Genomic DNA, 27,830 nt, shown 5'->3' with positions numbered 1-27,830 from the left:
TATCCATCCATCAGACCCACGCGGGCATGGGGAAGGCCAGAGCAGGAAACAAACCCCGCACCTCTGCTCTGTGAGCCAAACATGCTACCCAGTCATCCTACATGTCGCCAAAGAATTTAGATAAATCCAATCCTAAAGCCTATTCAATTTCATTTGCCTCAAACATGCCGTTCCTCGATTATTCATATTTTAAACTATGTCAACTTTTGGGGAACACGATGCTCTTTAATGCAGAGTGCGCAATGTTTTGCTCCTCCAAGTTTTTTTTAAAGGTTATCTGTTTGATTCATTTACTCTTTAAAGCGCACCTTTTCCAGTGGCTTTTGTAATGCAAATGTTTCACTCTGCAAGGGCAAACGTGACAGGATTGTCAGATTAAAAACCATCAATGCATGCGCCTTTGCGCATGACATATACAGTACTTATTGTCATGGAAACAGCACACGATTACTGATGTCAAGGAAAACAGACGCAATGCATGCTGGCTTTGTAGACAGTATTCTCATCTGTTTCTGCGACGTGTACAGCCTAAATATACATCATGTATGCAACAGCATTATTTGTGTGTAGGCCAAGATGATCAGTGTCCATGCAGTGGGCTTTGTCACAACTGACCTATATTAGATGAAAGCAGCTGGATCAGTGGCCTGCAGGGACAGCAAAAGAGTTGTGTTCTAATTATCTCTGCAGATAGCTAGCAACACATCACTCACTCACCCTCCACACTCACATGACTACACGCACAAACTCCCGGCAAATCAATGAAAGACTCTGCCACGGTCCGCCCGGCGCGTTTGATGCAGCACAACGCGTATCAAAGCCCGTTCAATATTACACGTTCAGTCTTTTGACCTCAAGGGGGCACAGCGTTGATACGACTTCATTCTTCCCCGAGAAACGCAACCAGGAGGGGGATCACTGATAATTCATATGGGAATTACGTGAGAGTAATCTTTTAAACTGGTTCCAATGTACGTGTGTATATGGGCCCCTGTTGCTATGGAGATGCAAACCCTTGCTTACAAAGGGCGTGTGTCAGATAACTAGAAGCAGAGCGATGAATACAAGCCTAGAGAACTCATGCAAGCTGCTTACACCAATAGGTAGACAAGTGAGTACACCCCTCACCTTACTGAGGTACCGTATTTAACCTCCAATGAAGAATAAGAGAGAACACCTGGGTACGAGTACCATAACAGCAGGGAGAGGAAAATGACTAATTGGCTTTAATTTGGACTTTGTGTTTAGTGATATTGAGGGGACAGTAAACATACATTGCTGCACGAGCTGTGCACCACTTTACATTGGTGTGATGTCGATATAATTTAAAAAGAATTGAGATGCTGTAAAAATTATACGGGTGTAATCGTTTTGGTAGCATTTAGCAGTCGCCTCCACCGTATGTTTTCCCCCTCAATCAGACTGAACAAATTCTATGTGGAGCCAAGTCATGTTCTACACACTAAGAGGTAACGAGATGCAGCATGCACACAATTAGCTCTTGTGCACATCCTGCATATTCTTTCCATCACTAATGTCCTGTCGAACCAAAACACTCTTGGCACGTCATTTTCTCTGATCATCCCTCCTTTTTATTACTCCTGGGGAGGGGCACTACAACTGTAGCCAGGCAGACAAGGTAACTGGTGGCTCCAACAACAGTACATTTTAAGGCACCACCAGGGACCCGTTTACAGGTCAGACTACACGGGGAGGTGTGCATTTTACCATTACAGAGCGAGAGAGAGCTGCTCTGTTGGCACCTACCGGCTTATGTGCAGCTTCCCTGATTTGTCTTTTTTTTCCCCTCTTTCTCCCTCTCTTTTTACAGCAGAGACACTGAGAGTGAATTATAAAGCTAGCTGTTCCCCCACCACAGGAGAAAAAACATGGAGCACCATTTCCCGATGAGATTGTGGTAAGTAGCCTATATGCACATGCACACCAGCGCTCAAGTGTCATTCCCGCTGCTTGTCGTCACCCAGCACATATAAATCCCACTTCTGCCTGGCGTGTCCTTGAAATTCATCCCATGGAGGGTGCGCGAGCGAGCCCGGTGGGACCTCTCAAGGATTAACCCGCAGTCAGTGAAGTCGCGCCAACAAAGTGCACGCCACTCACTCTCCTCGGCTTTTAGCGTTTAAGGTGTAAAGTGGAGTTGTTGTCCTCTGTGAGTTTTCATGGTCCCAAACTCGGCCATACGTTGGTTTCTGCAAGTCAGCGGTCACATACGTGTTATTCTTGACCGGCCAAAGTTGATAACAAAAAGAGAGGAACATGCTTGACAAGTTGTGGCGAGCACGGTAGGAAATTGAAAAATAGCAGAGGGGCCGACTCGCCCGGGGTTGTCCCGCTATTCTTAGCCATATAGTCTCCTCCTTTTTGCCTCACATCTCCCTTCCCATCTCTGCTACAGCGCCTTTTTGTGACATCAGAACGAGGAAATATGGTGCCCGGAAGCACCCTGGATCCATCAGCTCATGTGTAATTTCATTCTTTCATTTGTGTTCGCCACTGATTCAATCGTACAGGGCGATATCTGGCAACTTAGAGATGTGAAACATACTGTACGGTACGTACACTCAAATAGAGCAGCAAAGATGGATTCGGTCACAGCAATTCGGACAAATCAACATTCTCTCATTGGTCAGGCCTTTTTTTTTGTTATGGTGCCACAGTCATTTTTGTCAGGTTGAGCAACGCATGGTCATTCTTAATATGGAAGCACTAATACCTGACAGGGCATCCTGATTTATTATACGACGGGTTGAAGGACGATGACAACTTTCCAATCAGTGCATCTCAAACTCAAATGGGAAAATGTAGGAACTTGTAACGTTTCGTCACTATTTGTTTGGGTTCAAGCAGCATGTTATTCATTGAAACAACAGTTAGTCTTCCCTTAACATCAATTGTGGCCGTTCTCTGGAGGCCAAAGTACTGACCTACATTTACAACGTAAATTTTATTATTTGCGCTGTATAATTGTATTCCCCAAAGTCTATTTTTCTCACATGCACTTTAGATTTCAGTCGGTTGCCCTGTCAATCTAATCCGCCCGGTGATGCCCAAACACTCTTGGTTCTCTTGATTATCTCTCAGAATCAGTAGTGGAGGCTGATGTAACTTCAACTAGCGCATTTTTCAGACTATGAGGCTCAATCCTATAATTTTCTCAAATATCAACAGTGCGCCTTATAATCATAACCTCCCTTATGTATGCGTGTCGAATCAAAGTTGAAGAAAGCGTGACTCATTTACTGTTCGGTTTTATTTACATTGATGAGCAGTAATACGTTTTAAAATACGGTGCGCCTTATAGTCAGAAAAAATGTGCTTTATTAGCAATGGGGCAGGTTCTTCAGATTTCAACGACGGCAGCATGTTTCCAACCTCGGATTGGTTGGTCAGAGCAAAACATGCCTGTGACATCCAGCTATTCATTCTCCTCTTTGGTTTGTAAGTTGAAGTGATTGAACACCTGATGGGCAGCCATTACTTGGCATTTTTATTTCTATATTATTTTGGCAAGACCGGTCCACACCGTTGCTTGTGTGGCCATAAGTCCAAAGTGAATCGGAGCTAATTAAGCCATTGTGCTAGGTAAGTCCGGAAGAACAGGCATCACAAGCATTATAAGGAGAAAGGAGTCTGTACAGGTTGGCTGCTGTGTTATTAGTTGCAACTAAGTCAGCGCAACTAAATAGCCAGTCCTGTTTTTTTTTTGTTTTTTTTGTCAGAGCATATTGTGCGATGTCACATCATAATTGACTGTGATCACTTGCCAAGCCAATCAGTGCAAGTATTCCTGAGGTCATTTTAAAAATCTTTACCCTATACTCCTCCGTGCCAGAGCAATTACACGCCTTTCCTAAATTACTGAGCAAAAAAAACCCCCCAAAAAAAATCATTTGTTAAACTGCTGCTATTATTCCACATAACTGCTGCAAATGGGCCCTCAAACTACCCAAAAATTGGCAAATCATCCGCGTCACCTAACAAGCCGTACCGTCTGGAAGTTACATGATCTTATCATTGAGAAGAGAAAGTGAACAACTCAAACATGGAACTCCGGTGACTGTAATGCAATAAGTGCAAGTATTTGAGCAGTCATAACTTCCTTCCTGAGGGGCGATGACTTTGAACTGCAGCATTAGAAAGCATCCCATTGGGAGGCACATTAGTATGTTGATTGTTCAACAGTACGATTTTGATGAAGCGGACATAAGTCAGCCAGCAGGAATATGAGTTATCAATTGTGTGCCTTCTTTGTTTCATGCGGCTTATCAGTTGTAGATAAGAGAATTGGTCTGGAAATTGTTTTCCCTGCTTGCCGCCATACCGCATGTCTTCATTTTCAACTCTACACAGTGCCACTGGTGTTTTTTTGCACCTTCAAAATAATGGTTTGGTTCAATTCAGTGACGCCGTGGTAGTTTTATGGTGAAAATGTGCGATACTCACTTTCTGGCTACGTATATTGCTGTCAAACGCTTTGGGCTTATTCTATTTTTATTTTTTTTTGCATTGCGACAGATACAGTAAAGCAAAAAAGGCCAGAGTAATAAATGTGTTTGCGACTCTCAAAACCGGCACCTGATACTACATTTGTTGTTGCAAAAACTTTGTAAACAACACCTATATTCAAAACACCAGCAAATTGTAGCTGTAGACAAATGAAAAATGACTCATCCCAAAAGCATTACGCCAATATAAAATCCACTGTGCAGTTTACCAATCAAAACTAATTTTCTGTAAACACAAGACAGACTTCTCTGCAGTTGTCCATCTTTTCTGCGTAATTCATTCTCTCAGCCCTCTCCGGCGACCTCAAGATGATTTATGGATACATTTTGTCAGTGTTGAAGTGAGAGCTCATCTTTTTCCGAACTACCCGAGTCCCATAGCATCGAAAAAAAGGGGGGGGGGGCGGTGGGGGAAAAGTGGGAGACGACGACTGTCTCGGCCTTCATGTGCTTTAATCAAAGTCATCCATCACGTGCAGCTAATTAGACAGCAGCATAGATCTCGTGGCCACGGCCCATCACTTACATCCAACGCACACTTTGTACGCACCTGCACCAACAACCATTTTTCGGTCTTCACAGATGGAGACAGAAAAGCATCACAAGACGGGTCAAACCTTGTGTTCCGTCGCCATAGTGACGCCAACCAGTCGGTCGCACTGGCCAATTAAGTGACGGATTAACACTGCTGAGCCGAGAGCTTTGCTGACTTCAGATCACTGCGGCAAACCGAAAATTAAAGCCAACCCTACAGCATCTACTCTCAAATCACCTTTCCCCGTTGAAATGAATGGAAATGACATTAATCTGCTCTGGCTTCCCCCTAAAATACCACTCGATAATATTGTTCTATACAAAAACAGGGGGTGATTACATATCAAACAAAGAATTAAAGTTTTCACTCACCAATCGAAACTATACATCTCTATATTGCAATATCTGTGCAATGCAATGAGAGTCAATACAGGACATTAGTACCACTTTGTTAGACAGTGCAGGTATAAAGCACTGTAAAGCGATATAATGAACAACCCATCAAATGGATATCTTTCCCACAATCATTAAAATCTGTGTAAAGGCAGATAGGTCTATTTTGCCCTTGTCTTGGATATGATCGACGACAGTAAATGGGTTCCCATAAGGGCAAAGTCAGTACTGACATATTTCACTTTTGCAATAAAAAGGCATGTGACCAGACAGACGCAATACAACACGAAATGACAATATTTAGAAATGTTGTTTTGTGTGGATTATAAAGCCGCCATTAATAATTATTCCAATTAAATTGCGTTTGTGGATGATATGTATTGCAACCGCAGATTAGCACTAATCCTTCCGAGAAGTCTTTTCATATTATGCTCGCTCATCGTCAACCAACAATGGTGCCCCAAGTGATCCTGTTTTAATGGAGCTTTCTTATTACGCTGATGAGTGTGTTGAGAGCGTCCGGAAAGGATTCCAATCGAGTAAAGACGTGCGCGTATGCGACGTGGGGACGCTTTACTCAGCGCGTCTGCTGACTAAGATCAGTTGTCCTTTCTCCCCTCCGTCCTCACACACCCTTTGATTGATCACGAGCCAGTGGCGAGGACGCAGCATGGATCTGTTCCAGGGAAGGTGAAAACTCCCCGGCATTTGTTTTTCCTCCCGTCTTTGATTTGTCATCCCGGCAACACCATCTCGCACACAATCACATGGAACAAGGGTCTGGAAAAAAAAGAAAACCCCAGCTCCCTCGATGTGTCGTAATCGCCTAATCGTTTTTTCTGCTTGTAGTTCTCCTCTCCGCATTTCATTCTCGGTTGTGACTCAGTCAATGCAGGTAATGAGACAGTTTGATCCTAAAACACAACCCGCTTGGAACGAAAAAAAAGAAGCTGAGGGAACACAAAAGGTGTTGTTGTGAAACTTGCGTGTGGGGACGGACTGCGCGGGTGTGTGTACATGCTGGTTCGGGATTGTGTTCATTTGACAGTACGGGCGTGTTCTGCGTCCAGGGGGAATTGAGGGCAGTTGAAAATTTGAGCCAACCTCAGCCTCTTGCTGTCTGCCACTCACAGCTGAAATAACATGTGCTACAAACACACACACACATATACACACACCTTGAGTTGTTCTCTTACACAATTAGATGGCTGTTTCTGTATTTGTCAATTCTCAAATTTGAAAATCCCTGCAACGGCTTCCCGTGTGCTTCAGGATTGATTTTAACGTTATTTCAATGAACCCTCTTGAGATCCTCCGGCACCGGCCTTTTAAGCATTCTCGAAGTCAGGACACACTCACGGTGAGGTATCGTTCCACTTTTTAGATTTGAGAAAAACATAAACATGGAATTTCCTTGGATAGCATTCGTAAAAAAACGGAGTAATTAGGGTGAGACGGTAATGAAAGGAAGGCAATATTTAATGCAATGGGAGCACAAACAAAGGCACGGCAAACAATACCGATTTAGTCCAGGGACATGATAAGCGTGCAAGTGATTTAAGAGTACAAGCAGTGATGTCAGCAAACCCCGAGAGAGAGACGCTGAGCATGAATACACACTCAGGCAATCTTTTATTAATGATGTTTTCTCTCTGGGAAATGACACACTGCCTCACTGAGTGACATCTCTGACTCGATGCCTACTACTGTATGTGGTTTAATGGGCAGGCTGTATATGAATGGGCCATGTTGATGGTATGGTTGCCATGGCGAGCACGACCTATAGCCTTGAGTGGAAAGCAGAGTGATGCAAATGACCATCACTGGGTAAAATGCTTTTTTTTTTTTTTTTTTTTCATATTTTTGGTGAGTGCACCGCCGCCTGAGAGTTTTTTGGGGTGGCAAAGAAAAGATCATTTTGTCATATCGCAACTAATACATCACCCAGTAAGCAATATTGCAAGAATTATCATACAAATTAGTTTCTCATGAGATGAACCTTCAAGCTTCTGGAATTGTCACTGTTGCTTATGGCAACGATGTCGCCACTGAGGAGCTTTTATTCACGTAGCTAACGCCCTTCTCTCCCCACTGTTTTTAACCGAGCAATGTATGCGGTCTGTGCAAGTACAAAGAAAAGAAATGCCGTTAAAGAGAAAATTCATTTTTTATGGGCTTGTATGCAAATATCCGGGTCACGTGAAAATAAACAACGGAGTCAATCTTTTGTTGAGACGTTTTACAATTTCCACTTGAGTTAATTTACATAATAACCGCATCCACACTGAGCTTTTCCTGCCATGACATGATCATCCAGGCTGGGTGAAGATCCTAAGCCACTTTGGAGTGACAGCGAGAGTACACCTGAAACACTCATCATGTAGGAACTGCTGCCTCCATGAGTGAAAATTATTTTTACTCTATTGTGTTGCTGTAAAGTTTTTGTTCAATCCATCATTTCAAGTTTTATAACACCAAAACATCAATCGTCTTAGCATTAGCATCGTAGCGCTCGTTAGTTAAGTTTGTGCTCTAAGTCAGAGCAAAAGACAAATCAGTTGAATGCCACTTCATATCTTGAAAACTTAATAAGCACAAACAAAACAGCTCCAATTGAAAAGATTTTGGCATGTATTATTTTTAAATAGTATTATTCCACCCTAAAAGTCAGCCAGAAAGAATTTCAAAGTGAATCAGTGAGTCGCCTGCCTCCAATGTCATCCCTTGTCTCACGTATTTTACCCCCCCCCGCTTTTCACTAGCAAACTTCTCTTCATATAGTAGTCCTCATTCCACCCCTCTTCTGTTCTTATCTCCATTCCCCCGACTGTGCTGAGACACTCCAAAGCTCTTCTTCCCTCATTAACTCTCTTTCATGTGGCTGCAGTTGACAATAACTGGTTTGGAAACAGTAGACAATGGGATCAATGGGATACAAGGATTATCCCTGGCTCATACCCACCGTCGCCGGCACACTCGGCCCTGCATGCGTTCGACGTTGCTCCTCTGCATTCCGCCCGACATTTCTTGTCCTGGTCCCTCCCTTCGAGGGTTAGCGTTTGCCCTTTCTTTTCCCAATCTTTTGTTTCATAATTAATTCGGGGTTCTTATTTTAACCTCCATTATTCATTAACTTCCACTTGAGATTCCTTCAAAATCCGTTCTCACGGAGCTAAGAGACGAGCTGTGAATGCGGTAATCCTGTCAGGAGCGGCGACAGCGCTGCCAACGCGTTCACGTACCTGATTCGGCGAACGTGGTAGTGACGTTTGATTAAAGGGGCGTGACAAATGTGATGTCAGCTCCTGGTGAAATCATGAACTTGTGAAATGACAAAGAGGAACGAAGCAGATGGACAACCTTTTGGAAATAAGTCGCGGATATTTCAAATTGACGTATTCCACTCACTTTTATCCTATCTCCTTGTTTCCTGCTCATTGGTCCCCCCATTCCACTCTCCATCTGCTTTCTCCTCATTTCATTTTGTCCCGAAGTCACTCCCTCAGCAGTTCCAACTCATCCCGCCCTTTCCCTGTCATCCTACCCTTCTGGATAACATTCTCGGGTTTCGGTTTGAGCACTGTTTTGGCGCAAAGAATAATGGACTGTAACTCACTACCACCTCCCATAGTCTGATATCGAAGGAAATCGTGGCGAAACAGTTAAAAGGTCATCGACTGAAACATGTAATCTTTCTTTTCATCAAAAACAAACTGCCCTTCCCGAAGACCATTCACACATTTTTCCATTACAGGAAACGACACATCCACCTGATTCACCCCATCAAAGTCTTCAAACCACCATCTCCCACAGTATGAATAATAGAAGCATCCCATATGTGCCCGCCTGTAAAACTAGAGCACCAACTGTGGGCCCGAGGAAGCTCTCGGTGGGGCGAGGGCTGCCCCAGGGGCTTCCGGGTTGTCGTGAGCGTGGGCTATGCAGACTGTCCGCACCTTTGGGCTACTCTCACGGACGTATAAATGCCAGAACTGGGAAGGAATGGGCTTCTGCAGTGAGACTGAGACATTTTGGCAGTTCTTACAGGGACGCACCGAATCCACTTTAGAGTTGTGTTTTGCTGAGATAACATGTACAGAGAGATGAAAGAAGCTTGAGAAGAGTCGCCGATGAGATGCACTACAAAAACTCATTTATCACAGAGCAAGAAGAATATATGGGCAGTGGTAAGATTTATACTCTAACACTGATGCTATTTGTGGTAGCATTAAGCTAGCAGGGGCGACATTATTCTTATAAATCGTGTGCAATTCTCCTTATTGTGTGTTTAGTTTGACGGTAAACAACGACCGGAGAGTCAATAAAAAGTTAGTCTATTTTTAAGCCAAACTCGGCAGATCAGCACAGATATTATTGGTTCATCCATATAATGGAAACACGTAAGTAAAATGACAAATCACTTTGGTAGTCGAAAGCTCCATTTTCACAAGTCCACACTATTGTTCAGTCTACACATAAATAGAACGTCCATTTTTTTTTTTTATACTGCTGGACAACCGTTCACAATTATGCCGCCACTGAGTCGGAACTAATCCCGCGCTGGTGAAAGCCGCTACACCATCAGTGACTGATGATTAGCTGTCATTTTTACAGCAATTAAAAGCCATCTTTCTTTTAAATATGACCATTGCACTCTGCCTGTATTTCTGATTTATTATATGCCTAATTTGGCATTCATGTGTACTTTATTATTTATAAGGGTAAGTAGTAGCGTGTGTATTTCAACACCAAAGAGCGTGTGACAGATATTTCAAATAGCATTGCACTCAAAATTCAACACTCCTATTTGAATTAATGGACACGTCTGAGCAATGTTTGCCTGCCTCCTCAAATCATACCAGTGTGCCGCCATCATAAAAAATGCAGAATACATCAAATAAATGTTACGCAAACTGCTCCTGGAACAATAGAAAGGGAAAACAACGGTTGCGAGTTAAGTTCAATCATTCAGATCCTTCTCATAAGTACCAGGAATAGATTTTTCATTTATCAATATGACCACTTGAAGGTTTCCACTCATGTCAATCTATCAAGGTACGAGCAATCAAACCGTGCAGACACCTTCTCCCTTCCTCGGACATCCAAACGCTTCCCCCGAATTTCTTTTCTATTGATTCAAGTCAATGATTTGTTTTCTTTCCCCCGCGTGTTCGCCAAATGGCTGGGATATGGTGCAACCGTCACGGTGCCGGACCCGCTCCCTTCGTTAGCACCAAGGTTGCAGGCGAGCTGCTTTGTTTGTAGAGAATGTGCTCGGCAATTCAATTTCACAGCTTCATCTCACGAGAGAGCCGAATGGGCAGCAGGATTGAGGGGACAGTAATTGAAAGGCAGTGAGGCTCATCCGGTGTTCCTCTTTTATATTTTGCTTGTGTGTATGCCTCTTGTTGTTCGAGAAGCATTTGTGTTTGCACTATCATTATTATTGTTGAAAGGTACTTTTGATCACCTATTGTTAGCCACAGAATGTGCCACAAAGTGAACGACTAGATGCTTGTTTTTGAGGGGGTCCAAGCCTTTTGGTTACCCATGTAGTGGCAGGAATTCTGTTTTATTCTAAGCTTCGTGGTTACCCGAGATAAAAATAAAAATAAAAATGGCAACACTTTCTATCTGTACCCGTCGATACAAATCTTACAAATATTTGCATATTAACTGGTATTACCTTTTAATCTAATCGTCCATCTATTAATAGTAATTGTCTGAATGAATGCTTTGATTGAGATTTTGACAAGCGAGGGACATGAGCGGAATCCACACTGCATTATTCAGAGGGAACGGGAGATTATGCGCCATCTGCGTCCATACCCCAGTGGGCCTGTCACAATTGATCCACAACCCTTGCCCTTTTCCATACCAGTGGTGTTTTGCAGCCATTCTGTCATATTTGTCATGGTTGCGTGCAAACATGCAGTTTTGGAGAGACAGACTTCGGATAACACAGTTTGACTTATTTGCTGTACTGGTTTGTTTCCCGTAATGAGTAGTAATGCGCCTTATAACCCGTTGTGCCTTATAGTCTGAAAAATAAGGTAATCAAAACAAAGTTACACAATGAGAAAAACTGCCTTGAAAAAAAAAAATGTTACAACGGCCAAAAGTCGTACACGTTGAAACGTCTCACGTGACAGTTGCCTTGGCTAGTCCATTGAGAAATCGATTGATGGTCACGAAACAGGTCCCATGAGAGATACAAACATCTTGTGTGATGCAACGCATAACCAGATTCCACTACACCCTTGTTAATGTAGCCTTAGCCGTCACATAAAAGAGCCGAAAGACTCTGCCAAAGCAACTCCAAACGGGCTAATTCTCATCGGCGCCTGCATCCAATCTACAACATGAAAAACCGATAAGAACGTCTCTCACTTTGCAAGTTACGTCAAAGAGTAACCGGCACAAAGCGTCCCTCTGATCCTCCATGTGTTCTCCCACCTCCTCCGTCCCCAGGTTCGGGTTATCGTATCGAATCACCGTTTTGCCGTCTTGCCGCAGCTGGCTGAGAAGATAAGGCCGTTAAAGGTTAGCATCGATATGATGAGCCCAAATGGATCCACTTTAACGGCGCCCTTGGAGTCGAGTGAGGTCACACACTAGCAGATGCTTACGTTCATATACCAATTGGGAAGTTAGAACCAATATTAAGACCACTGTGTCCAGAAGAGCGAGTGCTTGCTATACTAGGTCAGGCAAGTGCACACTTCTGACTGATTGTGGTTAATTAGATGATGAGAAGTATGCCATGACAAGCTGCTTAGTCTGATTAGAGAGATCAGCTTCCTGTGACAAGCAGAACTTAACGGGGCTTGCCAAGCTTGACGCCAAGCTAATTTCACTCCCGTGCAGATTTATTGCTGGTTTCCTTGCAATTGAATCGACTAAAAAGTATGACTTATATACCTTAAGAAACCTATTATATGTTAGTTTTTTTTTTTTAAGATTTTAAACAGTTCCAAACATCAGGCTAAATGAGTTGTTCACACATTTGCGTTGCAGTTCTGAGGTCCCACTCTTGACTTCTCCCTTCCTGTGCGGAGTTTGTCTGTTCTGGTTGTACCTGCGTAAGATTTTTCCCCGCATAATCAGGTTCATTGACGACTCAAAATTGTCCAACATTTGATCCTCGTAGCCCAAGACAGCAGGTAGGTAAACAAAGTCCGTCTAGCATTTCGTACCGAGGAATGGTGCTTGGCTTGAGACCACCACTCCTACCTTCCAGAGGCTCCATAAATTGCGATCTCTGAATATCGGAATCTTGGATTATAAATCGCAATTCCGAAACCCCAAATATTTTGTGTGTCCGATTTCCATACATTTCCGATGGGTTAACACTCCCCCTCTAACTCTAACCCTCCTAAATTGTTTTTTCCAGTTGAGTTGTACATGTTATTGGTCACATTAAAGGTGGAACAAAATTCAAATTATTTATCTTGGACCCATTCTTATGCATTAAAAAAAAAAAAAAAAAAAACTGGCACGTGAACATGGCAGTGAACACTTTGTACATGCACTGTACAATATTCCACAAAGCTCCAACCTTTCCTGAAGATGTCACCGCGTCTTTCAGACCCATTGTTTATCAAGATATATTTGATTAAAGCTGCATTTAAGGCAACCAACAGTGAAATGAAGGGAAATTCAGCATGCCATGACCTCACTGACGCTAATTGCCATGAGCTGCTGCCGCGACAATATTTGCATATTCCAGTTGCGCATAAATTATTGACAGTAATATTCAATGTGTTTCAGCATCGCTTTTTTTTACACTTACACTGCACTGACTTGCAGTGTACAAAGGAGCTTGGTAGCTGCAAAAGAGGTTCACTTTTGCAATACAAGCAGTTCTCGCTGTCATTTTATACGAGACAGTCCAGGCGTTTTACAACAAAAGAGCCATTGCGGTGCTTGTAAAATCGCGAGCTGGTTGTTTCCAGTTTATTTGCAAACATTTGTCTGTTGAATAGATGTGAATCCTTCACTGTCCATTTTGCTCTTCTTACATAAGCCTGCTTCCGCAACACGCGCCCTTTATCCAAAACGACAGGAGTGTGTCGGTTGTTCCGGCTGGGATGCAAGGACAATAAAATGGCAGGCTAAAACGCGGCTGTGAAATATATTTTAGCCTATCTTTGATAGTGACTAGAAAAAAATTACAATCTTATTTGAAGGGACATGTAACTGCGTGTAAGGACTTAGTTGGATGCTCTCCGCAGTAATGCTTTCCAAGCGTCTCACGCGTCTGTTTAGCACAGATAGCTTTTCAGAGGCACGCAATTCACCAGAGACAAAAGTCCTGAAAAACTTTTTGCAAAGATTGTCCCTGTGAGTCTGTTTTTCTCTGATTATGGATATTTCTCTGAGGGCTCACTTGTCTGCAATGAATGGTGACGGACATCCTCCCTAGTTGAGTGACAAGTGTGCGCGTGTGTGTATGTGTGTGTGTGTGTGTACATATGCGGCTTGCTTGTGTGGCATAAACATAATAATAAGTCCCAGTAGATCCCGCACAGAGATAAAAAAGAAACTGCTGATGAAAGGCGAGCCTGACAAACACAGAAGCGCGCTCTCTGTCATCCACTTTGGCAATTTTAATGTTGGAAACACGAATTGCGTTTGGAATTAGGCATTTGGTATTATAATATGACCCAGATGATTAATGTAGTATGCGCTCGGACATTTTCTCAACATAAATCCTTCCCTTCAGAATCTGAAGATGTTTAGCAAAAATGTAGCTATTGTTATCATATGGACAAGCATATTCGATAGATCACTTGCTACTCAGAAAGCATTTTTTTTTTTTTAAATGTAGCCACAGAAAGGAGGGATTTAAATAGACTCGGGCTAATCAGGCAGAAAAGAAACAGGTGGGTCGAACACAAGCGCAGCCTGGGAGCTGATTGGTTGACAAACAAAGGGCACGACGGGGGTTGATGAGACCAGGTGAGCGGCACAGATGAAAAGAAAAATACATCCAAATATAAAGTAATACAACACCATTGAGTTGCGACAAATAAATGCAGATGACGGCGAGGGGTTAAAAAAAAATAGTTTGTCAATACTGCCTCATCTTTACCAGGAAATTAAAGATTCACTGATTGCAAAAAAATGTCATTTACATTCACCGGACACAACATTAGGTACACCTGAACAATATCCAGCTTTAATCAAACAAATCAGCCTTCACAAACTAATATTCCGATTTGAACCTGAGAGAGGATATTTAATACGTTTATTGCCGCGGTTGCAATCTTCCGTGGCGTCGAGCTGCTTATTTAACTCCATGACACTAGCAGAATATTTTCCGAATGATGAAGTTACGCTTGGATGAGCAAAAAAAATAAATGACTCAGAAGGTGTAAATTAAAAAAGCAGCATGACTAACTTGTAAATGGAGGAACTGTTACGCAACAATTTGGATCTCATTCCATTCATTGCTTTAATTTTCTACCTTTTATCCCGTTCAGCATCGCCGTTGAGCTGGAGCTTCTCCCACTTGCTTTTGTTACCTTGTGTTAATCGTGCTCGGAAAAAAAAAAAAAAAAAAATCCAACACACAATGCAAAATGGCACATGGGAAAATGAAACTTGCATCCATGTTTCAGCCTTTAAGCTCACGTGCATATATTCTTTATCCAATGAAAAAAAAAAGACTGTTTTATCAAATCTAGATGCAGGATGTTTGTTACACTGCCCCTGGTGGACAAGTTGCGTGCACACGCAAACACGCACACACACAAACGTACATAATTTCACGTTGTGCAGTGTCAGTTTAAATCATTTTAATTATGTGCAACCTTGAATATGTTCCGAGGATTTTCTTTTCCACTGCACCACAATGAGCACTGTTGCGGTTAAAAAAAAATAAAAAAAACACATGCATGACATCCGACAGATTTTACGTGACAGCAAGTGTCGGAGGCACCGGGGTGGAATGTATCGCTTTCAACAATGACATGATAAACGAGGGGCTTGTAACAGTGGTGATTAATTAAGTCTTTATTATCTCCTGCCCCCACCCTTTTCTTTTCATCCTCATACTGGTCTACGCTCACTGTATTTCCTGCTTAGATTGCATCGATTTTTGTACTTCATAATGAGAACGGCAACAATAACCGCGTTCTTTTCCCCACTTTCCATCCTCAGCAATACTTATTCTTTTGTCTGAGGCTTTCAGTGATTGTCTCCTGAATGTCACCAGCAAGTTTTTTTTTTTTTATCTCTCCTCCCTCATTTTCTGCAAGCAATTCTCATTGATTTTGAATGTTGACTGGAATGAATGAGGAGACCTTTCCATTTATTGCGCTACTGACTTTCTTGTGTGTGTTCGTATGAAGGCGTAGAAACCAAAATACCAATTTGTTCATTTCAAATCGACCTTGTGCCTTGGGTTTTCGCACTACTTGACATGCCACCACTCTGGGATGACCAATTCTTTTAGTTCGGCTAGACTAGTCCTGGAATTGGACATTATAAGCACTTTTAATATCCTATTAGATTGTATCTATTGCAGGAATAAAATTACCTTCAGTTAATTCTATTTGGGTAATACTAGCCTAATAGAGGAATAGAATATTTGGTGCAGTGCACTGTCGACTATGAATAGAGCAAATATAATTGTACATCCATAAGGCGCACCGCTACAACCTCTGGATGTGCATGGAGTCTCGATTTTCAATTATAGAATTCCACGTTCTCATCTTCAACGAAAGAAGATAACAGCAGGAAGCCGTGAATCACAAAAGCAACTGGAAAATGTTTTGCTTGACCTCGATGCACAGCTCTATAAGCGCCCTCGTTAGCATCTCTGTAGCGACTGCAAAAATATAGGAGGGAGGGACTGAGGGGGGGGGCGTTAAATGTGTGCAACGCTGACACTTAACCTGCTCGTCACCTCTAACATATTGCACAGCTGCGTCCCTGCTACCAGGAGTGACCTGCGAGCACAACTCACTTCTCATCATTTGCCACGGTCCATTACGTCTTTTTATGACATGGCATGACAACACGGATGGCGGGTGTGCCTTTTACGACACAATTTAAAAAAAAGAAAAAAAAAAAACTGTACACATGGCGTGACGAAACCAAAATATGTCACGATATAATAATGACAAAGAAATATTGGTGTTTACTTGCTATTCACTTAAATTGCCATAGAACTATAGCACAGGTAGTCAATCGAAGATTTCTGTGCCAATGACAGAGATGCTATTGTTGGGATTATGAGACTTTTGTCTGGTCAAATTAGGGAAAGTAAAGGAGAAAAAAAGTGTGCTGGCCCAGTACGCAAAGCTATAGAGCAACGCAGAATCAAAGAACCTGCAAGAGCACAGTTGCACTTATAAACACATTTTATGCAAATACGAATACTGTTTATTTAGCTTTTATATTTGCATTCTTTCGTAAAGACAAATTCTCTGCTGCAATACTGAATTCATCATCCCCCAACGGAGACAATTTAAATCCGCTAAACGTTATTGATCCAAGTTGACTGCGATCTTTCTTGTCACCTCTCACTCATGTTAGATGCATTGTCGACATAGTAACCTAGTTGACTAAGTAACCTAGCAACAGCAGAATCAGCTGGATTTAAGTGTGCATCCGTATGGTGGTGTATCCCACTGTAGTGTGCAGCTGGTGTCCGTGTGCGGTACGCATTTGCGAGGCATGGGTATGTGTGCTGGGAATCCGTCTACAACCTGGAAATGTGTGACATTCAATTAGAGCAATCAGTCACACGGCATGCTGTTAATTTGCGCGTCAAATCTCCCCCACCCCATTTATTTTTTGGCCGTCAAGTGCTGCGTGTTGTTTTCTTCAACAAAGCCTTGCAGTCCGTTTGTTCTTGACCTTGAACGGTGTATTTGACAAGTTAGTAGCAGTGGATTTCTATTTGCTTATAGCTCACTATCTTCCACAGCAGATGGACTTTGCCAAGTTGTCAGAGATGTTTAATTATTCATTTTCCAGCCTTTCCTGGCTGAAATGTTGAAAGTAATTCTCAACCTTGGCAATAGCAGCTGCCAACGCAACCTTATGCAAGGTTCTATTCATTTTTTCCCCCCACACCCTTTAATCATTTGCTTTTACTATTAATGCGGCTCTAGTGCAAATCGCCATAGTGTTACAGTCCTAAAGTATCCGAATTTTACTCAGAAACTTAGAAATACAATATGCACATCTCTATCACTCTCCATGTACTGTCAACACTGTATCTAAATGACAAAGGTTTTTTGGTGGACCAAGAAAGTCATAGGTGAGTATCACATCGTCGCTGCTTGGCGATATTATTCTCCCATCCATCCATTTTGCATTTCGGAGCTGCAGCCAAATCCGAATGCTCACTCCACTCACGGTCTTTAATATCAGTTACAGATCCGAGAAAATAATTTGACCCGTAAAACCACTCATCAAGCCCTTGTCTCGCAAATTAGAAATGTGATACAATTCTTCAATTCGTGCCATTGCATCAGTGACAAACGTTACGTTATTTCCCCCCTACCCTATCCAATTACATTGCACCGTCTTTCTGATGAATCTGGGTGAAGCGGCACTTTGAGCTGCTCAGCCTGCAAGCAAAGTGTGACGTGAGCCCTCTCTGAGCCGCGTCTACCTTCATCTGCCTTTGATTATCTGTCAGGAGAGCTTGTAATACAGCACAACACAACCTCGACCAAGAGAGAGGGAGTAGGATGTTTTTTGCAAGAGACAGAGAGAGGGAACGGCGTATTGAGAGTGAAAAGTAAAAAGAGAGTTGAAAAGTTCATCTGCTGTTCATCCAAAACGGATGCAAGCCGCGGGTAAACGATAAAAATACATTCATATATATATATATATATATATATTCATCCGTATTGGAGAATACACCGTGCAACTTAAAGAATTTACCTTTGTAAAAGATTAAATGTTTCGACCCTTCGAATTAAGAAAGTAGAAGTAGGAGGGGTTCTCGATGGAAACGAGCAAGGTGAGAAGCGAGTGGGGCGGGACCACATCGAAGAAACGCGAGAGACGATTAAGACAAAGTGAGATATGAGAGAACGGGAGTGGGAGCAATATCCAAATAAGCTGTGTTTACACGCGTGCGTGCAGAGAGGCGATTCCTCGCCTGCACACGGCCCGGCCCTCGACGTCTAATGAGCTGAAGCTCAAAATGAGCCTCTTATGCTATTGGCTTATTACCTTTCATCTCCTGTTATAGGCCATCTCATGTCCTCGGCCACGTCCTCTTGTGTTATCGAGGTAGAGAGCGAGAACGTAAGCCAATTACGAGCAAGCAGCACCGTCTAAGTGGTGTTGGTATTTTCTTTCTCATTAAGTCACAGTCAGTAGCTCTCTCAGGCCGTTTCTTTGCTGTAAACAGTTTGATGATCAGGAAAGGGCACACATTTGGATATACAATGAATTTCATGCATATAATGATAACCATTTTTCGCTCACTGTCATTGGACGTCCTTTAGTGATATGGAATGACCGTCAGACGTTTATATCCAAGCAAGACTCATTTGTGATTGTTTAGGTCATGAAGATCATGAGGGAAGACACTCATATCTCAGGTACCACTCTATATATTCAAGCGCATCGAATTTGAAATCGAGTGAGTCCTACTTGTCAGCTCCTCCCAGCTTGTCAATGGCAAGAAAAATGACACTTGCCTCAACGTGTGTTCTAGAAATGATGAGAGAAAATGTGTCAAATTGCAAGTGGAAAATCAGGGGAGATGGAAAAGCAGGACAAGACCAGAAGGAGAGTAAGACAGAAGGAAATACCCCCAAGGCTCTCTTCCATTTCGCCCTTATGATGGCGGCATATTTCCCCTGTGTTGTGGACATCATCACCTCGCACACACACACGCACGCACACACAGGCAAAATCACTCACAGTCGCTGTCTCACTATAGCATTTCCAACAGAAAATTTCTCGAGCAAAATTTAACAAATTTGATGTGCATCTTTTTAGCGTGATAGCATAATTGCCAAGGTCATTTTTTACTTACTGGCCCAAAGTCAATAAGAAATGTTTGTGCTTTATGTTGATTCTCAGTCATAGTTATCTGCTAATGTGGCAACTCCATTGATTAGGACTCAACTGAAGTAGTCGACTACAAGTAGGAAGATTCTGATTCTGGTATTTTTCTTATTTAAAATTAGCTTTGCATTTCAATGTCTTTCATCCTTTTCTGCTACATAAAAAAAGAACTTGAAAGACACAATTGAGTTGTCAGCCCTTGAGAAATATTTTTCTCATGTCCACTGCATTGGCTAGAATGGCTGGAAAGCACAGGGAGCGTACACGTGACGGTAACCATCTGCAGTGCCGTCATTTCACACCGGCTTCAACCGTTTCTCCTTTGAACATCCCCAGCTACAAAGTCTTCATCTAAAATAGATATAAAAGCATTTACCCGCCTTGCAGGTGCTTTGCATTTTTTACAACCCAAAGACATGACTTCCATTCCTGTCTTCACGTCGCTCCACTTTACTCTCTTTGTCGACCTTACCTCTCCGTATAGACAGAAATGACGAGCTTCTCCCCACCCCCAAAATGTTACCTATTATTTTCAAATCTTCCTGGATCTTTCTAACAGAGGGGAAATATGTGGATGTTGTACATGTTGAGATATCAGCATGGAGCTCACAGTTCATTGGAAGTGCGGTCCAACAAAGCCCGTATTAGGGGACACAATGCTCTCGGCCATGCAGCATTAGGCATCTCAGTAAAAGCCAAGCCAGAGTCTGGCTTGCGATGATCCGCTATTGTCTGTACTTGCGCCACAATGACATGCAGGACTGTTTTAGTCAAACAGCAGAATATGATATGATACGTTACAAAAGTATCAGCAGACCCTGTGGAACAAGCTCAGACCGGTAGTTTTGAAAAAAATAAATGGAACGTTCAAAAGTGTAGCAATATGTACTGTACTTTGAAGCCAGCTAACATAAAATGCATAAAAGCAATAAAGTCGTAACCCTGCTTAGATCATTCAAAAACTCCAACACAGTCCTTCACTCACTCCAATTAGGCCTTCGGTATCTTTCCCAAGGATACGTCGACGGTTCGTCTATGTGCCTCAAGGTTTGAGCCTGACACTTTCAGAGTGACCACGACTCACTAGAGGGGGAAATAAATAAATTGGGTAGTCAAGGTCTTTAAGTTAGTAGTACCGTACATCAGTGATGTGAAGCACCCCTTGACCTGCGCTCTCATGAAGACAGCAAAGAGCGGGCCGACTCAGCTGCTAGCAAAGTGGGTCAGAGCAGCTGGCGTGATCGCATGAATATTTAATGAAAAGAGCTCCAGAGTAAAGCCTCCGCAACAGTCAGGTTGATGCTAAGCAGTGTTAAACATCAGCAGCATGACAGCATGTTGTTGACTCCCCACTGAATAGTTGTAACTTCAAATACAAGGAGAGGACCAATAAAGCGGCATAATGGATAGATAGGCATCCATCTTTCTTATTCCTTTGAGGATTTGGGCTAGAGTCAGTACCAGCCAACACTGGACGAGATACAGGGTATGCTTAAAAGCAATAGGACAAACTACATTAAATACAAATACTAGTGCCAACTAGAAAAGCATCCTGGTTGTGAAAGAGGGAAAAATACATTTTCCACAGAGTAGAAATATGCCGTTTGTTAGCAGCCAGACTCTTTATGTGCAAAGTTGCAAGAAGGCATCACACTTTTCCTGCCATCTCTGTAACCTTTTTGTGGTGGCTTCACAAAAACAGAAAAAGTAATGAGGAAGCTTCTGCTGTTGTATTGTCGGTGATCTCCAAATTTGACCACATTTAGGATTCAACTTTGGAGCCTATGGTACGGTAGGCAAGAAAAACTCGAATGAGATACTGCGTTGGAAAGAATATTGAGCCTGGTGTTAAACTTCAACAGTCAATCTTGGTCTCGACCAAAGCTGGGCAACTCTGGTCCTCAAGGGTCAATATTCTGGATGTTATTATGTCTCTCTGCGCCAACATATCTGATTCAAATGATCAGGATCATAATCCAGCTTCTGCAGAGCTTACTCATGAGCTGCTGATTATCTCCATCAGGTGCGAAAGAGCAAGTAGACATAAAACATCTAGGCTACCAACTCTTGTGGAGAGGAATGATCCAGCCCAGATCTATTCTATGACACTCTAGTCCAGAAGGTGGCGGTAAAGCGTGACTGAGAGACTGACTACAGCCAAATGAAAAAGACTGTTTTGATGTCTCTTGAATCCATTCCTCCTGTTTCTAAAGTCCTTGTCCTCAGAGTCATGGGCAAGCTAGATCCTATCCAAGTTGACTTTGGGCAAGATGCAATGTAAACCCTGGACTAGTCACCAACCAATCAAATGGAGCACATGGAGAAATCCCCACAAGCGTAGGGAGAATCCAGCAATTTTCACACTGGAAGGCGGGAACCAAGATTCTAACTGTGAGGCATGCACAGTTCTGGAGTAGAATCAGTTCTCAACTAACTGGTAAAAGTAATCATTTAACCTTCAGTTTTGACTTTGAAGACAGCAAAACTAAAGCACGCAAGGGCGGCTGCGTGTGATCTGTCAATATTGCGAGAGACCGATAGCAGATGAAGGTGTCAAGAAACAAAACAAGCATTTGCTAAAAGGCAGAGAACCAGATGGGCATACTAAGGAGAGGACTGTGTCATGGGACAGTAAGGACGAATGGAAGTAGGTCAGTAAGAAAGGCAGAGGAACAGGTGCCACATGGGGAAAAGGAAATCATGGGAATTGAGCACTTTCTCTCCTGGCTTTGTGTGTACGCGTCACAATGATTGGCAGCTTCTATAGCCAGCAGCCTGTCACAAAGCCACCGACTTCTTAATAAACACAACATTGTTTAATTTACTCCTTCAGGCAGAACGGTACCGCACACTTGTCATCTATTCATGGAGAAATACCCACCAATAAGGTGCACTGCCAATTAGAATTCAAAAAGCATTTTTTGCTGCTGTCCCTCTACTTTTCTGCATTTAAATTAAATAGAAACCGGTCAGTCACCTCTCATTTAGCCAATCAAGACCACCCTGCCCCACTCAATAGCGCATGATTATCTCTCATGTGTGCGCGAACACGAGTACACGCATGCTCGCCGAGTCGTTCTCTGCCGAGCCAATTTAACTCTAATTACATTTGAAAATGACGGGAGGTGCATGTGTGCAGGAGTTAGAGAGGATAGTTATAAATAGAGAGGTAATTATATCAACTAGAGTCAATAAAATTGATTTAGATCCATTTGGAATGGAATCACCAGTTGAGCATTTGGTGACAACTGCAGTGGATCGTTCAATCATGATGCTGGTTGACTTCTACGCAAGATATTTTCCCATATGAAAGACACACACACATCATCTCCTTTCTGTTTACTGTTGCTTACGCCATCCACTGATGTGGAAAAAAAAGTTGAATCATGTCGCTGCAGCTTGTTCAAATTGATTGATTTCACTTTCTGGAATTGTTTAGTTACGTTTTGATAATCGAGTTAATTTTGAGGATGCGAACAGTGAAATGAAGCTATAATTAATTGAAGAGAAAAAAACAGATCCACAGCCATCACCTCTGCAAGATGCAGCTGATCAATAAACACACCGTTTGCCTTTGCTGTAAATCATGAATGTGTAAATGTGCCAGGACCCCTGCAGGCATAGATGGAGGAATGAGGCAGACAACACTGGAATGCAGTGATAATGAATATAACAATAAAGAACAGGGAGAGGGTGCAAGAAGGGGAAGATGCTCCATGGAAGAGATGAGGAAGACAGCAAAGATAAAGACCATTGAGATAAATGAGAGGCAGAAATCAGTCTGCGGTAACTTTGTGGAGTTGGTTGGATGTTCACCATCTGCAATGTTTTGTTTGTTTGTTTGTTTTTTCAGAAAAATGAAGAAAATACCAATAAATATGTTAATCGTAAAAAAATAAATAAATAAATACGTTTCCTCTTTGATTTCATTAAGCCACTTCACAAATGACAAAGTAATCTGCACATCAATCGTCCATTTATTGCCTTTATGGTTATTTATTTGTGTGTCACAAACTGGGAAATGCAATATAACGTTTTTTTTTCAGGCAAACTACTTACTCGGGAGGTTATTAGAAAATAAAATACAGTTTCGGTTGTAGACACTTCGAATCGTGTGTAATTTCATGCAAGTCGCTTAAGTTACACAAATGAGCGAATTTAATATAACATACCACGGCTAGTTAGAACATGATGTAATCCTCCGCCGGTGGTCAAAGGGATGCTCAGCTGCCGGTGAACTTTCAATCGTTTTATTGAACAATTGTAACTAAATGAACCCAAGCACATCTGACGCCAAGTCACTCAAGTAGAGTGACAGACGGTTTAGCCAGTTCACAGCAATACGACTATGATCTCATTCACTGACTCCAATGTCACTCAAACAGGCCTGGCCCCACCTTTTAAAGTCATAAATACAGTGTAGAACAATATTGCCCCTAGTGGACAAAAATAATACCAGTGTTTTTACCCTGTTTCATTCTTGACTAGCTGCCTCGTGTGCTTGCAGGTGAGACTTGTGCAGCCCTGTCACGCCCACAGCGCCCCCTTTCTGCCCGGACGGCCCACCACGCCCCGGTGCATATGAAAGGGTACCATGTCAGCCGGAGCTTGTCGCAGCATTCCTCTGGTGGTGGCGGAGGAGGCCCCTGTCACTGCCCACCTGAGGACTGTGATGGCCCAGGCAGAGACTACTACCACGGTCATAACGATAGCCACTACTACCCTCCGGGAGGTCCGGCTGAGGCTTTGGCGCTGGAGAGACGCCATTCCCACACCCATTCTCACAGCCACTCAGGTGGTGGCACCTTCCCTCGCTCGCACCCCAGCCAGCATCCGCCTCTGCAGTCGTTTGACTCTTGTGAGGAATGTTTGTCGTCGGGTCCTGGAGGTAAGATGCACCGCATCCCTCCAAACTTGATGGATCAGTTTGAGAAGCAGGTGCCCTTCCACCCTGATGGCTTCCACACACTGCAATATCAGCGCACCACTAGCGGGGCTGCTGAGCAGCGCAGCGAGAGCCCCTCACGTATCCGCCACCTGGTTAACTCGGTGCAACGTCTCTTTGCCAAGTCCCATTCCTTGGAGGCCCCGTCCAAACGGGAGTACAACGGCACAAGAGGAGGCGGGGACTACCGGGGCGAGAGAGGAGGTGGTCACAGGAGTGGTGGGGAGGACGGTGGGGGTCACTACTCCGGACACCAGTCTCGCTCTGCTCGGCGAAACAAGTCTCGAGAGCGCAGTAAGAGCGGGGATTCTCGGCATGAGTCGGGCAGACGACACCGCAGCAGGACAGCCGGCTGGTGGAGCTCGGATGACAACTTGGACAGTGACAGCAGCTTCCTGGTAAGTGGCGGGCGGAGAGGATACCCCAGTGGGCACGAGAGCCTGGATGCAGCCATCCAGGAACTCACCATGAAGAGGCCCAAAGAGCGAGGCGGTGGGCCGGGGCCTGCGGAGTGTATGGCTTGTACCACCATTGCACTGGCAGGAAGCGAAGGAGGCGGACACCACGGTCACACAGCTCACCCTGGTCACTCCCTGAAAAGGAGCACGTGGTCGGCCATGACAGTCAGTCAAGCCAGGGAGGTGTACCCTTCTCGAGGGGGAGGAGGAGGAGGCTATGACAAAGCTCTGGTGCCCATTGAGAACAAACTGAAGGAGAGGACTCTCCATTATCTGCAGGTCAGTGCAAGCAGGCGTGTTTGTGCATGGAACTTTTTATGTCAAATGTTTCAGAAGATTGGCTGCACAGTGATTCTTTATGCAAGAACAGTGCATTTTATGTTTTCTCAGCAAACTGTTCAGACAAAACCTGTCAAGTGTACATCTGAAATGTACGCTAATGTCTGTTCTTACTCACATTAACAGGAATGATGGATTGCATCTCAAATACAATTTTCCATGAGAATAAGACGCAGCACCCATAAAAACGTGAAGGCAGCAGACTAATGTGCATGCTCTGCACAAGAACAGAATTTCAAAGTAACGTTTAGCTCTGACAAAGCGAGAAGAACAGGAAGTGACATCACTGATTTGAAAATAAGATCAGGCCAGGTCTCTGCATGGTCGTAGTCACTCACTCCCCTCATCGTGCAAAACCCAGCAGGCTTGAGAGGTTGCACGCTTTTTGGGATGCATGAATGCAAGACACCTGCTGTGAGTGTGAAATCAACTGGCTCTCCTGAGAAAATGTACATCATTTTCTGGTTAGAGACCATTTCCTGCTGTGTCCGAAGTCCACTTCTAGATGTCACGAGCCGTACTGTCCCTCTCGCGATGGGCCAAATATGTCTCCATCAGTCAAAATCAAATGACCGGGGACTAGGCCAAGGTGTACACCACCTATAGCCAAAAGTCAAGCTCGCCCAGGCTAATCCTGAACAGGATAAGGATAGAATATGGATGATCTTGTAACTTTAAATTGCTCTGTCATCACCATCAAATGCAATTCAGTAGGTGTTTGCCACGCTCGATGTGGCCATACAGAATATGAAGCGGTCTTTAAGAGCCTTGTGTGTGCAAATAACTGAACTTATTTTGAGCAAGAAAATTCTGATTGACATGAAGGGACACACACACATTTATGCTCTCAAATCTCCAGCTGTGTTCCGGCAGAACAGCAGGTACCCACAGTCGTCTCCGGTGCTCGGCCAACTTTCATCCCTTAGCCACAGCTGAGGGCTGCTGATACAAAGCGAGAGCATGTATTTAGACAAGCCTGTGAAGTCTGACACATTGATGCAGGCCCTGAGAGAATCTTCCTGCAGGGGTGGCTGATCCACAGGAAGCAAATCATTCACTAATAGTTTGAAGCCTTGTTAATTGCGAAAATATAAGCTTTATGTCAAATATAATGTTGGTTTGGTAGTAAGATGGCAAAATATTTTACTTTTTTAGTGGACAACAACACCCAAGAATGTGTGGACAAAACCCGCACATGCACAAAGACAATACGCTTTTACGTTTTTAGTCCTATCAGCAAGGTCTACAGATTCTGGATAACTATTATGATCATTTGAATCAAGTGTGTTACAGCAGGGAGAGATGGAAAACAGGCAGGACAGGATTGAAGGTCTATGGGAAACTGAGCTACAGCTATGCTATGGAACCACTGCTACAGGAAAAGAATTTTGCTCAAAAGATTATTTCCAATTAGGCAATTGATTGATATTGTTAATTTTTCAATAGTCTTATTTGGGTAATTCGGTCAAAAAAAAAAACATCCCAAAATGATGTACGACAAAAAAACGATTGACTCCTGCCTTTAACAGCACCTGAGCCCCGCTATTCTTATCTCCTGACAACAAGGAATGACAAAAACTACATTATAGCGAAAGAGTGACACAAAGACAGATATAAAGTGTCAGGTACAATGATGGAGGGAAATATATGGGTGCCAAGATAGGAATCCAAGCTGAGGAAAGAGATAAAGTGATGGCTGCTACGGGGGCATAACAAAATAAGAGAGCATGATGAGAGAATGGAAGAGATAGTGAAAGACCAGCGGGGTTGGCAGATAAGACCCTAAACATTTGAAACGATGACCTTAAAAATGGCCACTCAAGTGCATGAAGAAACCTCAAGGGTGAAACGAGTTCAGTTGTACCTGATGTTGTGGCCAGCAGTGTATGATTTGCTTAAGTTTCACAATGGGAACCGGTTAATGTAATTGTTTGTTTCATTGCTAGTTATCCGTGTTCTGCGCCTCGTGATTGTCCTCATTCCTGATTGTGTTTGTTTTCTCATCAGATTCTCATTGCTATGCCCATCTGTCTTCTCCACCTGTATTTATTCATCCTTTCTTCTCTTTGTCTCTTACTTTCTGTTCTTTCATCACCCCGTGCATCTGCCCGGGCATGTGCCATCCCTCCTGTGTGTCTCTCTACGTTTGTGTCCGTCATTCGCTCTGCTTGGCTACCTGCCTCTCTTTGTTGCTGTCAGCTTGCGACTGATGCTTCCTTTTTTTTCCCACCTTTCTCGCGCGTCAAGTGTTTCTCCAGCTGTCAGAGTTTCTCTCTTTCTGTAAGTCGCTGTCGCAGTCTTTGTAGCATCATCTCACTCTCTCTCTCTCTTTCACCCGAGCATGTGCAGCCTGATCTCAAAAGAATTAAGTAGGATTTTATATGCAAGTGTATATAACTTATATACCATAATTAGAAAGGTGGGGGCGCATGTTTTTCAAGGTTAGCTGTCTATTTTGTATGAACCGCTTTGAAATTACGACTTAATAAAAAACCAGAACATGATCTGGAAGCAGTTTGACCTTTAGTTTGTTCAGAATTTATCGATTCCAGGTATACTGTGACCAAATTTCAGACACTGGACAATCTT

General features: G+C 43.2%; 2 protein-coding genes across 3 annotated transcripts in view; one reads left to right on the top strand and one right to left on the bottom strand.

The window, feature by feature from the left end:
- Positions 1-27,830, bottom strand: part of gja4 (gap junction protein alpha 4) — a 75,918-nt gene that overhangs the window by 36,603 nt on the left and 11,485 nt on the right. The window lies entirely within an intron of this gene.
- The window catches only part of dlgap3 (discs, large (Drosophila) homolog-associated protein 3), a 66,682-nt gene that overhangs the window by 29,400 nt on the left and 9,452 nt on the right, over positions 1-27,830 (top strand). For both annotated transcript variants that reach the window (XM_088278670.1, XM_088278669.1), the window contains exons 2-3: positions 1,832-1,918; positions 24,007-25,181. In XM_088278670.1, the coding sequence (XP_088134796.1) occupies positions 24,081-25,181 (1,101 nt within the window). In that variant the 5' untranslated portion in view covers positions 1,832-1,918; positions 24,007-24,080. The remainder of the gene's footprint in view (positions 1-1,831; positions 1,919-24,006; positions 25,182-27,830) is intronic.

Source organism: Idiotropiscis lumnitzeri, chromosome 16 (genome assembly GCF_059441095.1).
Source record: "Idiotropiscis lumnitzeri isolate Australia: NSW breed Sydney's pygmy pipehorse chromosome 16, RoL_Ilum_1.0, whole genome shotgun sequence".
NCBI classification, from domain to species: Eukaryota; Metazoa; Chordata; class Actinopteri; order Syngnathiformes; family Syngnathidae; genus Idiotropiscis; species Idiotropiscis lumnitzeri.
This window is presented reverse-complemented; position numbering and strand designations above follow the sequence as displayed.